A 17,780-nucleotide genomic window follows, 5' to 3' on the forward strand; every position below is an offset into this window, starting at 1 on the left:
TTGCCTTTACCCAGTCTTCTGTAATTTTTTTTTAAAGATTTATTTATTTATTTATACAAGAACCGGGGAACAGGCCAGATGCGTGGGAGGGTGAGAGGATTCACCAAAGACAGAGTGGGGAGCAGAACAGACAGCCTGATGAAATACACTGCTGAGGGGAGCAGCGGGCTCGACAGGAGAGGTCTGCTGCGCCATGTGGGATCCTCGCTGGTGGGCCGGGATTCCAGCTGAAACTGCAGAGGCTGCGGAAAGCTTGACAGTGCGGTGCTCAACCGCCTGCGCCACCAGGGGAGGCCCAGTCTTCTGTAATATTTTCTCTCATTTAAAGAGTATAAAATTGTTGTCTTGTAGAATATTCCACATTTTGGATTGATTTGATAGTTTCCTTAAGAATCAATTTAAAGATTTGGCAAGAATGCTCCATAGGAAATGTTGGTAGTTATTACATCATGTAAATTGGTACATGATAACATATTGCCCCCCTGTTAATAATATTTGATACTCTGGTGACTTAGGTAGTGACTATCAGCTCTCTTCATTGTAACAGAACATTTTTCCCTTTGTAGTTAATAAATAATCTGAGGTTGATGCTTTGAGATATGTGAAGATCATTTACTCAGTAGTTTTGCCATCCAGTGATGATCCTTGCCTTACTTAGATAATGCATTGGGTTGCTATGTAGTGATTTCATAATTTTAACATTAATGGTCATTTTTCTAGGAAGATGAGTTATTCCCTTTTAAAAAAATACTATGAGCTCATTAATTTGTTTATTATTCATTGTCATATAATCCTTTCATTATTCTTTGTTATCATTATTATCAGGACCAAAGAATTAGGAATCCCTTCAAGCCCACTCCTGTGTCCTTCCTTTGATGTACTCCTCTTAGTTTTAGAATATTTTCTTGTCTGTAGCAGTAAGATATTTTAGGTTTACCTTTAATTTTCCCTTGCCCCAGCCCCAGAATCCGCTAGTTTAAAGAGTCCTTCATTTTTAGCTTGCGGTTGTATTTAAAGACCAAAATCTAGGCACTAGGTTGATCAGTGTTGCTGAGTTTGCCATTACTTCTGGTCCTTTCCACTGGACAGAAAAAGGAAGAGATACAATCACAGATTAGCATTGATAGTTCTATTTCACATCTAACACCACAGTTGTTTTTTTTCCTCTTTCTGCATTTCATATTTGTATCTCTCTTCCCATAGTGAAAACTCGCATTTTCAGCAACAATGCTCCATTACTGACATCTGTTTAAAAGTTCAAAATTTCTTTGTAATTATATTTTTCCTTAAAATATATCCTATTAAGGAAGAAGAATGTGAGTACTGTGCTTAAGTTACTTGTATTAACTATTTTATTGATATAATTTTTTAATTGAGGAGCTTATATGTAATTCAAGGTCATATATAAAATTCATATAAAAAATTTGCTCAAAGAACTCTCATATCCACAACTCCCCTTTCTGATCCACTACTATAGGTAATTAGCTTTTAGTTTATCCTTTTGTGTATGTATGTCTCACAGAAGTACACAGATACTTATATTCTTATTTCCATTTCTTTTTGGTTGAATAATGGTAGCTTTTGTTTTGGTTTTCTTTAACCTAATACATATTAGAAATCACCATTTCAGTTGATAGAATTTTATTTTCCTTATTTTTTTTCTTGGCTCTCTCATTTTTGGCTCTACTTTGTTTATTTATTGTAATATATTCACCATTCTGGTCATTCCTTTCTTTTTCTATTACAAATAAAGCTGTAATGAATAACCTTGTGCATCTGTGCTGTTGCATGTTTTGAAGTTTTGCTTTAGGGTAAATCTGTAGAAGTTTACTGGTAAATGAATATAAAGATAAGTTATAACTCATTAAGGAGTTGTACCATTTTGCATTCTCACCAGTACTGTTTGAGACTGCCATTTTCGATGGCTGCCAACATAGTTTTAACATTTTGAATTTTTGCCAATGTGATAGATGAGAAATGTATTTTAGTTTAATTTTAATTTGCATTTCTCTGAGTAAAATTAAATATCTTTTCATATGTATAAGGGCCATAGTGTATCGCTTTTTAGTGAGTCATTTATTGATGTCTTCTTTCTGCCAGGTTTTTATTCTTTTTTCTCCCTCTCCTTTTTAAATAATTTATTAGGATTCTGAGCATATGTCTGGTCTATTTATACTATTCTGAATTGCCTGTTCATGATTTTTGCCTAGCTTTCCTGTTATGTTTTTTGTTGTTGTTGTTATTGTTCTTAAAAAAATCTTCATATTCAGAAATTAACCTGTTTAATGTAATTTTTCCCCCCGTCATTCTTTTTTTTTAAACTCTTTGCTTATGTTATTTTTTTTGAGCAGATACTTCGGCCACGCATAAAAAATGGTGTCTTTTCCTTTGTGAATTTTGTTTTTGTTTTGTTTAGGATGATTTTACTACCCTACCATGGTAAAAATTTTCTAATACATATTTTTCAGTGCTTTTGTTTTTTAATTTAGATCTTTACTTCATCTGGAATTAATTTTTCTGTATGATAGGAGATTGAATGACTATCACCTATATTGTAATCATTCCTTCCTAATTAATTTGAAATGCCAATTTTATCATGAATGGTTATATCTTCTATACAATAATATTGTGTTACAACAATATTGTGTTTAAAATATTTAACTTGATATTAAAGTTTATTTTGATCTTTATAATACAATTCCCTCCTCATTAGTTTTTTAGACATCAATTAAATATTTTCTACATGACTTTAGAATCAATTCATTAAATTAAAAAAATAAGTTTACTTAGTCATTGAGTTTGTTGTCTTCATAACTTGGGGAAATAAATCTTTATTGTAATATTGAATCTTCTTATCCAGAAACATAAGTTCATTTAGTCAAATCTTTTATGTCATTTACTAAAGTTTTGTTGTTTTCCTCTCACTCTTGAACATTTCCTGTTCAATTATTTCTGTACTTACTGTTTTATTTTTGACAATGTTTTTATTTTTTCCACTTTCTGATTTAATTGAATATAGAAAAATCCTTGGTTTTTCATAATTATCTCATTTCTTCACCTTAGATTGTTTCTAAAAGCTTTTCACTTGGTTATCTTGCATTTTTCTAGGTGAATAATGATATTTTGTTTTTTCTTTCTTTACATTATTTATATTGCATTTTTGTTATATTAACATTGGTTAGAAACTTGTAGAAAATGTTGAATAGTGGTAACAATGGCTAGGTCTTCTTTTTGTTTTTGCCATTATTGCTATATTTTACCATTAAGTTTGAAGATTACTATTTTTATTTTGAGGGTATGCTATCAAGTTAGGCAAGTCTCTTTAGTTCTAGTTTACTAAAAGATACTTTTATTGTACATATATGAGAGTATGTGTTTGCCTGGGTGTAGTTTTACTTTGTTTTTAAAATTAGGACAGCTGTTGAAATTTTTTATTAACTTTTATTAATCATCATTCTAGTTATTTTTCTACTATTATTAATTTTCTCCATTCTTCCCTTCTGTACCAATATGTGAAAACTTTTCATTAATATCCATTCTGCTTTTCCCAGTGTTTTTTTTATTTCAGTCATTACTATTTTTCGTGAAGAACCTTGTTTTCTCATAGCTGCTTTTTTTTTTTTTTAAGAGGCATGTATTTATTTATTTATTTGTTTGTTTGTTTGTTTGTTTTATACATGCACTGGGTATAGTCAGAAGCGCGAGAGGGTGAGAGAATTCACCAGAGCCAGAGCGGGGAGCAGAGCAGGCAGAAGGACCGAAGTACACTGCTGAGGGGAGCAGCGGGCGGCAGGAGAGATCTGCGCGCCATGTGGGACCCTCCTCCGGTGGCCAGGGAGCAGCCAGGGATCGAACCGGCGCTGCAGAGGCTGCAGGCAGCTTCGCAACCCAGCGCTCAACCGCTGCGCCACCGGGGAGGCCCCTCATAGCTGCTTTTTTCACAGTACTTTGCTCCTGTTTATTGATGGCATTATTCTTTCACTTGTCTTTGAGAGCACTAATTAAAATTGTTCCAATTGTAAAATCTATTTCATAAGCTAACTGTTCAGATTGCTGAACTTTTGTCTTTACTTTTGAGCATAGACTTAACAGAGTAGGATGACTAGATTTTTCAATATATGAAGAAATCTCTCAGCACTTGTGTCCACTTTTCTGTTTCTTACAAGGACTTCCTTGTAAAAAGGTCCTTGAGGTTACTGCAGCCTAAAAGCAGACCTCATGTCCATGGTGAGAAATGACTAAGGAGCAGCTGCTCCCCTTGAGTAAAGTGTGACTCTAGCAGTCCTTACACTGTGTAGGCCAGTCTCACCGTGCTGTCAGCATAAACGAAAGCCAACATGCTATATTGTTTGTTCTGCCCTGGCTACCGTGGTAGCACTACTACTGGTCTTGTCTAAAGGTCATCATTTTGAGGATGATCCTTTGTTGGTTGAAGGCAGATTTGAAAATTGCAAGAAGCCCAGGGAGACTGTTTGCTTCTTAAGAAACTTAAGCCTGGAATGATATAAAATATGAAACTTCTTAGCCGATTAGAGCTAGCAAGGACAAAGTGAGAAACCATTGTCATAGCCAACACAGATGAGACCCTGTGTCATCTATAATGAGGACAGTGGTATCATCAAGGTCTTCAGAAATGTCCCTGTAGTTACTTTGCTTAATGTAAGCAAATTGAACATTCCGAAACTTGCTCCTGGTGAGCATGTGGGACATTTCTGCATTTGTACTGAAAATACTTTCTGCAAGTTAGATAACCTGTATGGTACTTGGCATAAAGCTCCCTCTCTCAAGGTTAACTGTAACCTACTCATGAGCAAAGTGCTTATTACAGACAAACATAAGCAGGATTTTGAAAAGCTCAGATCCAGAGAGCCATCTGAGCACCAGACTAGATTTATTGCAGAATCCTGAGGAAGAATCTACTGAAGAACTTGAGAATTATGTTGAAGATAAACCCATATGCAAAGAACATGTGTGGAAACACCATTTGCCAGACCAAGAATCACAAACTGAATGGATGAGTAGCTACATTGCTAAAAGTCAAACTAGTTGAGCAGAGGGTTCTAGGTAAGAAGCCTGTGGAAAGGAAGAAAGGAAAGAAAACGCTTCGTGTGAAGAACCCAAAGAAGCTTTTGGTTGGGGAGAAAAAGCTACAATACAACTCCCAAGAATATGGCAGCTGAAAAGCAGCCTGCATAAAATAAAAACAACAGAAGAAAAGAAACCTGCTGTATAAAAAATTTGTTTCTTTAAAGTGCCCATTGTTTTGGACAGCTAATTTTGAATAAAAACCTGATCCGAGAGGGTAAAAACTTTTTTTCCAGTATTTCCGTAATTTATTTGATAATGGGATTGTTTTGGGAGGGGGGTGAAGGAGGAATATCTCTGAACATCTCAAGGCATTAACATTCATTAGAACCCAGTTTAGTAAATGCTAACATAGACCAAGCGTAAGCTTCTGCTTTGGCACATCCCTGTTAGCCTTTCATCAAGTGTGTTTCATTTAAGAGCTACTTAAGGATTATATTTGAATGTATTCCAAAAGCATACTTACTAGTAAGTGTGCTAACCGTTAAATATTGCCAATACATATTATTTTACATTGCTTTTTTCCCCACTGTTTCATTTTAAATGCTCTACGCTTTTTAAATACTCATGCGTTAACTCCAGATATATTTATATGTTTTTAATTCTATTTTAGATATGGGAGAGAGGACTACTATAAATGCAAGTGCAGAAGGCAACATTGGAACTATAGAGGATGGTAGTGACAGTGAAAATATTCAAGCAAATGGAATTCCAGGAACACCGATTTCTGTTGCATATACACCATCTTTACCTGATGACAGATTGTCTGTTTCTTCCAATGATACTCAGGTATAAATATGGTGGGGATAGAATATTTTCAGTTTATGTCTGATTTTAATTTGGGAAAATAAAATCTTGGGTTTTTTTTTCTCATTGTTATCAATCAAAACTTTTTAATCCCTTAATATATTGATAGCTAAATTACCACTTTGAATGTTTTTATCACATATTCATAGAATAATTCTCATATCATGGGGAGAAACTTTCAGAATTCTAGGGAAATTTATCTTTGTCCAGGGCTGTAATGAAATCAATACTATGAGAGAGTATTTTGTGTTTTCATCTTTTGTAGATGACGACTTCCTACCCAATGTCAGGGCCCCTAACACAGGGGTAAATTTTCATGCCCTTTTTGACCTTTATTAGTTAATAACTATAAAACATTGCTATGACATTCTCCACTCTCTATTCATGCAGAATAGATATAAATGAAATGGGACAAAAACATAAAATATCAAGTGGCAAATAGTGGAAAGCATAATTTTGGCCATTGGATGAAGTCAGGGCTTGATATGCTAGTTTTTGTTAGTAGTAGTATGGACTGCATATATTTTAAGACTTTAATTGGTGGCAATGGGGATTATTTTAAAAGAATGCATTTTTTAAGGTGATGGGGGTTGCATGTCAAATTAAAGAAAAACCATGTGGCCAGTTCCTCATTTGCCCTCATTTGCTTCCCTTTCCAGTAGGTGAGGGTACCCCACATATAACTGAATTGAATAAAATATATAGAAGGCTGAAATGATTTTACCCAGGTAAATGTCTTTATTTACATGATACATTAACTTGTTCAGGAATCTGGAAATTCTTCAGGACCTTCACCTGGTGCTAAGTTTTCCCACATTTTACAAAAGGATGCCTTTCTAGTATTCAGGTCATTGTGTAAACTGTCAATGAAACCACTATCAGATGGACCACCAGATCCAAAGTAAGTAATTAACTGTTCTGTCTGACAAATACAATCTTTTAAGCTTAAAACCAACTGTAAGATAGTCTTTGGATTTTCTTTCATTCTTATAGGACACTCAAAAATGTATTTTAATGTTATTTTTCTTTATAAAAGACATAGAAAATCATTGAGTTTCAAAACTGCTAGAGAGCAGTATCTTACACAATTTCCAAAAGCATACTGACCACATAATAGGTGCTTGACAAATATTGAATGAGGGAAATCTTATTTCAGTATTGTAAGTAACTTTGTAGCTGGTGAAATCCTTCCTGCCTTCTGCTCTCATGCTAAGCTTCTGAAAGCTACTAGTCCAAAAGTGATAAAATCTAAGGAAATAATCCTAAAATTCATAGTGAAAGATGACATACATTGGCAGCTCTTTTTGCTGGCTTGTGTCTGTGTAAGCGTCCTTTACTTTCCTTTTGGATATTTTTTAAAAAGAAAGATAGATAACATACATTCATTAAGATCTGAAAAATTCCTAAGATGATATCTTTCTCCAAAGGGAGCAGTAAGTACTTTGAGATAGGAGTCCCTTGTCAGATTCCCATCAAATATATTAGCTTAAACCCTAGGAAAGTGCTATTTTTATAATTCTTAAATCATCAAATATCTTTCATTTCATATAATTCAAATGCAACTAATACCTGCTTGAGATTGAATTTGGGAATTAATAAGAGATGGCTACCTCTGTAATGTTGCAAAATGAGGTAGTACAGCATGGTAATTTTAGGAGAACTTTCAAGAGAAAAGAACCTTAGAGAAGGCCTTAATGACTTTGATGGGGAAATGTAAGCAACCCTACTTCATTAAAAAACTCTATTTATAGCATTTAAATTTCTAATCGTCAACTAAGGAAAACTAGAGAAAGGTACAGTAACAACTTTATTAGTTTTGGGAAACCATGTTATATTTTTTATAATTCCCTCACCTATTAGATGATTCAGTGTGAAACGTCTTTTTAGATTCAGAATCCTAAAATTCTAAAATTTTTTAGACTCAAAACCTTAGATGTACAAATATTATTTTATTAATTCTTCTGTAGTCGAAAATATAAACTCTACAGAAAAGGGTTCAAGGTTCAGATTACAATACAAACTTGATTATACCCTCTATATTTTATAAGAATATATTTAAAATATTTTCAACTTCTTATTGTCATTTTGAGGAGAGAAGTAACTTTCAATCAAAAATTAACAATTTTAACATCTCATTCTGAATTGATGAAGACCTATTTTAAAAAGGAGATAACTTTAAGATTTTGGTGTTAACTGCTTAAAGGCCACTTTTGCCATGACTTAAAAAATGACCTTAAAAGCCTCAGATACTTAGTTTTCCCAAATCAAATGTAAAAAACATAATTTGAAAAGATGCTGGAAATAGAAATGAGGGAATTCCTTAAAATGCCAAGTATAAAAGGAACACAAAAGGAAATAGGACTTTTGAGCAGTACTTAGTGTGGGAGAGAAGTTCATGTAGTCCTGATAAAATAACAGTTTAATGGAGATAAAATCTTGAATATTACAAAAGGTGTTTTTATGAGAAATAATGTAAACTTGCTATTACCCCTAATGTTTAGTAGACTTAAAGCAAGCGTTAGGAAATTTTTTTTTTCTTTTCAAAGATCTATCTATTCATTCATACAAGAACTGGGGGACAGGCCAGAAGGCTGGTGAGAGGACTCACTAGAGAAAGAGCGGGGAACAGAACATGCAGATCTACTGAAATACACTGCTGAGGGAAGCAGTGGGCGAGTCAGGAGAGGTCTGCTGCGTCATGTGGGTAGCTCCTGGCTGGGGATCAAACTCGCACTGCAGTGGCTGCGGATAGCTTCACAGGTTGCGTCTTAACCCCATGCACCACCAGGGAGGCCCAGGAAATTTTTTAACTTAAAAAAAGGCCTTCAGGTTCATAAAGCATAAGAATCAAATATTGGGTGAGATCAAATATTCCATCCCTAGAAACTTTTCTTCTTCCATAAGAGAATTTGTTTTTTTATCATCAGTGATATTCTCCCCAAATCAGTGAGCTTTTATATTTATATATTTTGCCCTTGCTTCCCTTTATATATTGTGGCCTTCCTAAGATGATGATCCAGGAAATGTTTTTGAAGTTTAATCATAATTTAAAACTATCCCATGAAAAACTGCTGACCTGAAATTTCCATCCTCTCAGAAATACACTTTCTTATGTCATAAGACAACCCTTTGATCATTTCTTCATTAATTAATCAATGCCTTTACATTGCTGGTACGTAATAAATTTGTGGATGAATAAATCCATTAATTGTTTTGAGCACATATACAAGGCCTTTTGTTTCACAGAGAATGGTAAACTGCAGGCTATAATTAATATTGAAATTGATCAAAAAAGAGACATAAATGTAGGTTAGAGGAGGAAGTAGTAGTAGTAGTAGAGGATAGCCTTGAAACACTTAGCATAAACAGGAGATTGATGGCCTACTTCATATTTTCCTGGACATATTCATTCTAACTTCGTGCTGTTTCTAACTTGATTTATCTGTTCGTTTTTTGTAATACTATATTTGCTGCATTTATTTTTAAATTCATAGGAATAGCTAGCTATCTTGGAAACATTCTCATAATGATCCATGATATTACTAGTTCCAGTTTTATTTCAAAGACAATAATATCTTTTGTGATACTCATTTATATAAAATTAAATATCCCTTGTTAATCAGGTTCTTGAATTAGCTTGAAATTATAACCATAACATTTTTAAGGTGGAAATCAGGAGCAGTTAAGCAGTTAATATGCTGTGTAAATGTAACTAAATACAGCATTTGGGATAAATAAAGAAAAGAACCAGCTGCTGGAGCATTTAAGTGTGTACTGCATATGAGAAGTTGTCTGGGATCAGTCTCTTTGGTTGTGCTTAAGAGGCTTATTTCAACAGAAGAAAAATTTTGAAATCTGTTAATTAAAATGCTAAATGTTGATCACAAATATGGTATAGTATATTAAGGAAAATTTTAAATTTATACCAGAAAATTTTGAGCTTTTCATTATAAAGATACTTAGCACAGAGGAGTAAGCTACTAAGAAATAAATTCCCTAAAGCCTACTCTTTAATATTTCAATAAAGGAAAACAACTTTAAAAGGTTACTGAAAAAGCAAGCTTGAAGTAGTGCTATAACTTGTTAATGTCCCCAAAGCTTTTCTGTAGTGTTTAGTATTTTTGAGTAACATGAGTAAGAATAAAATATATTGAAACCAGAATATATGAAATACAACATTTCTAAGAAATTCGTGATTTCTAAAAAGTAAAATATGCTTGTGAAAGAAAGGAGCGAGGCATACATCTTTATATTATTTTTTTTCTTGTCCAGAGGAGGTACATGTTAAATATATGGGTTGATGTTCAATATGTGAATTATTGCTTTCCCATTTAAAGAATTTGTGAAATTACGTGATATATAGAAATCTCAATGGAACTACCCAATTTTAATGGCTTGTTTTTGTGCTGGATTTGTGTAGTTTGTGTTCTTTTCCATTTGAAAGTTTTTCAAGTTATTTACCAGGAAATATCTTTTGACAAATCTATTATTATCACGATGTTAATTTAAATTTGTCCACGTACTCTGCCTTCTTTTTTCCCATTTCAGGTCTCATGAGTTACGATCGAAGATTCTTTCATTGCAGTTACTTCTGTCTATTCTGCAGAATGCAGGACCTGTTTTCAGAACAAATGAAATGTTTATTAATGCTATTAAACAGTATCTGTGTGTTGCACTCTCAAAAAATGGAGTCTCATCTGTTCCAGAGGTTTTTGAACTTTCTCTTTCCATATTTCTTACTTTGTTGTCAAATTTCAAGACCCATCTGAAGATGCAGATTGAGGTATGTTTTGCATTTAGGCATTGTTAGATACTTTGTTTGTTTCATATTAAATCAGATTTTTAACACTGGAAAGTTTTTCAGAATGTAAAGTTTTAGTTGTATATTATTACATACTCCCTTTTTTTCCATTCATCCATTAAATTAACATATGCCTATTAAGTATCAGGTCATTCTTTAGAATGTGAAATCAAATTATGACACATCCCCTTCCTTCAAAAGAATTTACATTAGTTGAATGAATAATGCTTTAGCTATCTTAAATTAATTTGGTCCTCCCAATACTGTTGCCTTTATCAATATGGCATATAATAGTGAATTGATTATCATAAAAAGTTTTAAATACATACTGTATCTACTTGGTTTTAAGCTCTTTTAAGCTTTGGCACTTTAAAGAGGTGAGATGATTGAGGATTATATTTTGGGGTTGTATATTACTACATTGAAAATGGAAATTCATGATTTACAACTTCTAAAAATTTAATTGTGTGTTATATTCCTAGAGTTTTCTCCCAAGATATTTGGAAACTTTGCGGAGTATTTCTAAAGATTGAGCAAAACTATGTTAGAAAATCTTCCAAATATTTTGCATATAGTGTATAGGTGTACCAATTCCTGGTCTTTTTTTTTTCCACCTTCAAATAATTCAGTATTTTAAAATAGTATTTTATGTTTTACTTATTTAAAGAATGCTTTTTCGAGCTTGTCATTTGTTAAGATGTTTCCTTTAGCAACGTTTGTCAGAAACATTGATTTTTAAAGATTTATTTATTTAAACAAGAACTGGGGTACAGTCAGAGGCACGGGAGGGTGCGAGAATTCACCGGAGACAGAACGGGGAGCAGAACAGGCACACGGACCGAAGACGCTGCTGAGGAGAGCAGCAGGCGAGGCAGGAGGGGTCTGCCGTGCCATCTGGGTTTCTCCCTGGCTGTCCGGGAATTGAACCCGAGTGCAGAGGCTGGCAGACAGCTTCACAGCGTTTTGCTCAACCCTCTGCGCCACCAGGGAGGCCCTAGAAACATTCATTTTTATGCTAGTACATTTTCATCTTCATGTTCTTTGAAATGGTATACAGGTTGTAGTTTAATTTTTATATTAATTTTATATTTAACTATATAACTCACGGCTAATAGCTCACTAGCTCATAGAAAAAATAATTATTTTCCCAGAGTTTTGAGATGATTAAAATAAGCACATTATACTTTATAATTAATCTTCTACAATATTATTAAAATGCATGTTGAACATCATTATGTGAAAGAGACAGAATATGGCCATTGTATTTTAAGTGGAAAGTTTTAAAATTTGAGTCCCAAATTTTCAGATAGGAAACAATTTCTGGTATTTATATGTTGTCCCATTTTAGAAGTTTGCCAAGTATCTGTTAAACTAATGCAAGGCATTTAAACTAGAAATGGTTAGTATTTTTAGATTTTTTTACCCCATTATCTTCAGGAACTATAAGGAAAAGAGGCTTTTAAAAAAACTTGAAATTTTTGCAGCTTTCATTTGATGCTGAAATATTTAAATTGGCATAAGTGATTTTGGAAGACTTTGTGTATCCAATTACTTTCCTATATTTGGACACTGAGACTTCACTTTAAGTATTATTTAGCATATTGTTTGAAAAAAATTTTTAGGGAATCAGATATCACAGCATCATTTAAGTTGAGATTTACTATTTTTGTGTAAATTTGAAGTGCATAATTTTTGTAAGCATTACTTTAAAAGAAAATACTTGTAAGAAATTTCCTGTCTGCACATAACTGATAAATTCTCATTATAAAACTGTTATAATGTTCTATTTTCTAAAAAGGTTAAGTTTATTTCACTTTCCTTTATCTCTTGGAGAGATTAAGATAATAAAACAATTTAAGGTATCCTTTTGAAAATGTTAAACATACTTCAGTGCACAATGACCTCTGTTCTAGTTGGAGAAAACACGACGTATGAAAACTTGAATTTGCAGAATAAAATTGTCATTGTTAATGTGAAGGTTTATTTCTGTAAGAATATTCACTTCAGAGTTCCTGTAATGTCGTTTTACCATGGTCATAAAATTAAATGTCTGGGGCCTCCCCTGGTGGCGCAGGCGGTTGAGCGCAGTGCTTTGAAGCTGTCCGCAGCCTCTGCAGTTCTGGTTCGATCCTGGCCAGCCGGCGAGGGTCCCACATGGCACAGCAGACCTCTCCTGTCACGCCCGCTGCTCCCCTCAGCAGTGTATTTCGTCAGTCTGCCTGTTCTGTTCCCCGCTTTGTCTCTGGTGAATCCTCTCACCCTCCCACGCATCTGGTCTGTACCCTGGTTCTTGTATAAATAAATAAGTAAATCTTTTTAAAAATTAATTAATTAAATGTTCCAGAGAATATAGTTTATACACAACTTTTCCAGGGAATATCTGTTATGTGAAGACAAAATGCTTATGTTGGTTCTATTCTATATATATTACATTTAAAGAGCTTAGTTTCCAAAGTGTTGGGTTTTTTTAGAGCCCTTGTTGATAGGTATAGTGTCTTAAATTACAAACATAAGTTTTTGCTTATAATTTGATGATCCATAAAGGCAGTATCTAAAATTATTTTCCTTTCTCCAAATCTGTGTTTTTTATTTATTTTATAAATCAGAGCATCCCAAACTGTCTCAATTCATAGTACCGTTAGAGTTTCTAATCTTTTCATGGTGCACATGTTATACCTAAAGATATACCTAACAGTTCTAATTATTAAACAACTTAATATCGGTTTGTCTTAATGTTGTATGCATTAAAAAATACATATAAATAGAAACATTTTTCATTCTTGAATAGTCACACTTATTTACTACTGGAATGTATGTGTTTATTAGATGCACAACCTTTCATACTTCGGAATCAAATTGGACACTTGCCACCTTCATTTCCCATTCTTTATTGATTATTGTGTTACTTTTTATAATAGCAGCCACTAAAACCAAAAATAATATCATTAAAAGTAACGTAGTATGATATAATTAAAATAGAACAGTCTTGTGAGGTGTCTAAGAGATGTGTAACCCTCTGAATTTTCTCAAAAATTCTAATGGCACTCTTCTGAGCTTGTTACAGCATTCTTTATGCAGTGCTTAGGAACTGTAGCCATATTACCATAAATAGTCATTGAATGCCTACTATGTATCATGCAGTGTGGACCCAGTGCCTAGCAAGAAAGACTTGGTTCCTACTTTATGACACCTTACAGTGCTATAGGAAATACTAACATGAAAGTAATAGAAAAGTGTTGAGTTACATGAAAGAAAAGCACATTACAAGTGTATCTCGCCTAAATTAGGAGAAAATATTTATCTTATTAACAGTTTTCTGAATTTCTAATACAGATGTTTAAATGTTAATTTGCTGGTTTTGGTGTATTTTTTTCAGTCATTCCCTCTTAAGTCACAGTCACTTGTGAAGTTCAGGGCTCTTACAGCAAGAGCTAGTTGAAGTCACACACCCTTGTTATTTGATTGATAATGTTTCAGAGATGGAACTCTAGAGGAGTTGAATTCCAGAAGAGCTTAGGGTCCTAAGTTCTGCTCTACATTTTGGGAATATTTAAAAATTATCACATATTTTAAATAGGTTTTCCTCTAATCACAGGTATTCTTTAAAGAAATTTTCTTATATATTTTGGAAACCTCTACCAGCTCATTTGACCACAAATGGATGGTTATTCAGACACTTACAAGGATTTGTGCAGGTATTTGAAATTATCTTCTTCATTTTCTCTTTCATTATGAAATATTTAAAACACCAAATATAAATTTATACCAGATGCCTTTTGTTAGAGTCAGTATCATGTATTGTTGCAGATGCTCAGAGTGTAGTGGATATTTATGTAAATTACGACTGTGACTTAAATGCAGCAAATATTTTTGAAAGACTAGTGAATGATCTATCAAAAATTGCTCAAGGACGTGGCAGTCAAGAACTTGGTATGAGTAATATGCAGGTAAGAACTTTTATGAACGTATTTCAAATTTAAACTTTAAGGAAGAGCTGTTTTTCTTAAAAGGGATGTTTGTTTTTATTTTTATGAATTATTTTCTAGGAATTGAGCCTGAGGAAAAAAGGTTTAGAATGCTTAGTGTCGATTTTGAAGTGCATGGTTGAATGGAGCAAGGATCAGTATGTGAATCCCAATTCCCAAACAACTCTCGGTAAGGTGATATTTTGAGTTAATTTATCATTTTAAGAAAAAGGAAGATAGTTGCAGATGACAATAAACCAGTTTTATGATGTTTTTAATCATTTAACTGTTGAAGAACTAGTCTCTATGAGTAAATAACTGGCTTTAAATTATGAATTTCCTGATTTTAGTTATACAAACTTTTTTCTAAGTTTTCCTAAACTATTTTGAATATTAGATTGAAGCCTATTTATACAACTTGTTAAAGAATAATTATAGAAGAAACATCATAAAAGCTATTGTGTTTTAAGAAGATTGAATTGTTCATTTGTGTTTGATGATTACTTTTAGAGAAAATCTCATAACTACAGAGCTAACCTAGTATGACTTAGTCAAGAGTACTTAGAGGGAAAACTATTCCTCAAGAGCCATAAGCTGAGATGAGAAATCAGTTGGATAGTTAGTATTGCAACTGCAAAAAGAACTTCTCGTTGTGCAAATTGTATGTCTATGACTCTGTGTTTTTATATCACAGTGTATTGTCTATTATGGCACCTAATATTTTATGTTAACTACATATCAAATCAACATTGAAAACCTCTTGCTTTATTCAGAATTTTTTTATCTTTTATTTTTTTCTTTAATAGAATACTGCATCAGTTTTTCTATTTACAGGTCAGGAAAAACCCTCAGAGCAAGAGACAAGTGAAATCAAACACCCTGAGACAATAAACAGATATGGAAGTTTAAATTCTCTGGAGTCAACGTCATCATCAGGAATAGGCAGCTACAGTACACAGATGTCTGGCACTGATAATCCAGAGCAATTTGAGGTCCTAAAACAACAAAAAGAAATAATAGAACAAGGGATAGATTTGTGAGTGTCTATTTTAAGGAGAAATGTTACTATCCATCCCTCCACTAGTACAATGACACCCTTGCCCAGGGTTTCTCTAAATCTTCAGATTCTTTTTTTACTCCCTTCTTAAAACCACCTTTCAGTGAGTAAAATGGGGTGTAGGTCTCCTGTATCCAAGACTTCTAGTGGCTCTTTTTTCAGTTTCTCTTGCTCTTTGCAGCCTAGCCCAAACAGACTCTTGCAATACACTTTAAGTTAATTGTGCATCATATTTCATATGCTGTTGATGAACATTGTTGTTGCAGTTTTGCCATTAGCTCAGTTATGAAACCCCTCATTATATTTCCTAAGCAAGTGATGATTCAAAAAAATTATGCAACTTCTTTATAAGTTTTATATTTTCTCCAATTGGAGTACAATTATACTATTCCTGTTGTTACTGATTTCGTTTTTCTGTGTTAATAAATGTGAGACCCTCTTTCCAACCTAATAATTCTGCCAGACTCTGATCTTTGAAGTCAGTTTTTTCACTAAACTGCTTGTTAGCCTGCTCCTGTCTGTATTCGCTGTCATTCTACTTTCCTTCCTCTTACTGCCAGTTTGTTTTTTCCAAGAGATGTTACAGGGAAACTTGCATTTGTTGACCTTTTTCCATGAATCTAGTTACTGTAAACTGGATGTTTACTTGGTTTTCTACTGTCACTGTAAAGTATTTCATATTAAGTCAGATATGTGAACGTTCAAGTGTCCCTTTTTTAACATAGTCTTGCAAAATTGCCTATGGAAATAGCCACCAGTACTTCACTCATTCTGATTTTTCAGCCAGTATTTTTCAGAGTGTACCATTCATTCCAGACATATGTGAGGTCATGGGGAAACTTTATGAATGAAATAGCTCTTGGTTCTTAAAAAACCCAAATTCTACTAGGCTCAAGATCTAGTATGTTGGAGCAGTGAGATCTTTATAAGATCATGTTCTTTTCATGCTACGTGCTGAAAGTCTGACAATTCTGAAGTATTATTTTTAACACAAATACCTCTACTGAAATCCAGACTCTCATCTGTAATTGCCTGTTAGATATCTCCAATGGAATATTGCATAACTTCTCAGACTCATCATGTCCATAACCACATTTATCAGTCTCTGTAATCAACTCCCCAATAGTCCTTCCAAAACAAAAGACAAACTGAAATCCCTGTTGTTACTGTATTTCTTACTTAGGTGAGTAACCCCAGTATGTTACTATATGTATAATCAAGAATCTGGAGTTACCTTAGATTTTCCCTGTGTTTCTAATAAGTCACTTAAATTCTCTTTATTATATTCCTAAATATTTCTGTATTTATTCTGTTCTCTTCATCTCCCTCATCTGTTCTTTCAAGTCAAACTATCACCACTTTGTGTCTTGACTACTATAATCTTTTATTGTCTTAACTTTCTTTGGTCTTATTTGTTCTCTGTTCTTTTTTCACTCAAAGGTACAGTAGTCTTTCTTGAATAAAAGTCTACTTCTCTTTCTCCCCTCTCTTGCTCTTAGATAAAGCCAACCTTCATGTAATAGCATGTGATCCCCTCCATGGTTTTGATCTGCTGGACTGTGTTTTACCACCTACCATTTCCGTTTCGCATCATTATTCCAACAATGCAGAGCATACTTGTACTTATTATAATATCCTGTTTTATGCTTTTATGTATATTATGTAATCTTCTTTGTTTATAAAAATGTAATCTTATTTTCAAAACTTAGTCCCATAGAGACCTACATCCCTAGGAAATAGATCTTACCATTTCTGAGTTAGTCATTTCCTTTTGCTATGTTATTTTCTTACCTTGTGAATAAATTTTTTTTGCATTTTTATAATTTTTGAAAACTGTGTCTCTTCTATTAGAATGAGAGCTGCTTAGAGAGCATGGGCTATTTTAGCGAAAAAGTGGTTTTAATTTATGTATGTGATGATGATTGAATTAGGAGAATCATTAGACCAGAACAGGGAAGAACATTTAGGGCAAAGAATGGTATATGCAGCAGCACAGAGGAAAAGGAGAACATTTGAGGACTGCTGTTCAACATAGTGGTGGGGGAGGAGGAGAGCTAATAGCAGG

The 17,780-nt window shown here is 33.4% G+C and overlaps 1 protein-coding gene across 3 annotated transcripts in view; it reads left to right on the top strand.

The window, feature by feature from the left end:
• Positions 1-17,780, top strand: part of ARFGEF1 (ADP ribosylation factor guanine nucleotide exchange factor 1) — a 127,108-nt gene that overhangs the window by 55,139 nt on the left and 54,189 nt on the right. For all 3 annotated transcript variants that reach the window (XM_037505671.2, XM_054692203.1, XM_054692204.1), the window contains 7 exons: positions 5,699-5,874; positions 6,660-6,793; positions 10,441-10,675; positions 14,289-14,388; positions 14,501-14,640; positions 14,740-14,848; positions 15,493-15,694. In XM_037505671.2, the coding sequence (XP_037361568.1) occupies positions 5,699-5,874; positions 6,660-6,793; positions 10,441-10,675; positions 14,289-14,388; positions 14,501-14,640; positions 14,740-14,848; positions 15,493-15,694 (1,096 nt within the window). The remainder of the gene's footprint in view (positions 1-5,698; positions 5,875-6,659; positions 6,794-10,440; positions 10,676-14,288; positions 14,389-14,500; positions 14,641-14,739; positions 14,849-15,492; positions 15,695-17,780) is intronic.

The sequence above is a fragment of the Talpa occidentalis genome, unplaced genomic scaffold (assembly GCF_014898055.3).
Source record: "Talpa occidentalis isolate TD23 unplaced genomic scaffold, MPIMG_talOcc4v2.1, whole genome shotgun sequence".
Classification (NCBI taxonomy): domain Eukaryota; kingdom Metazoa; phylum Chordata; class Mammalia; order Eulipotyphla; family Talpidae; genus Talpa; species Talpa occidentalis.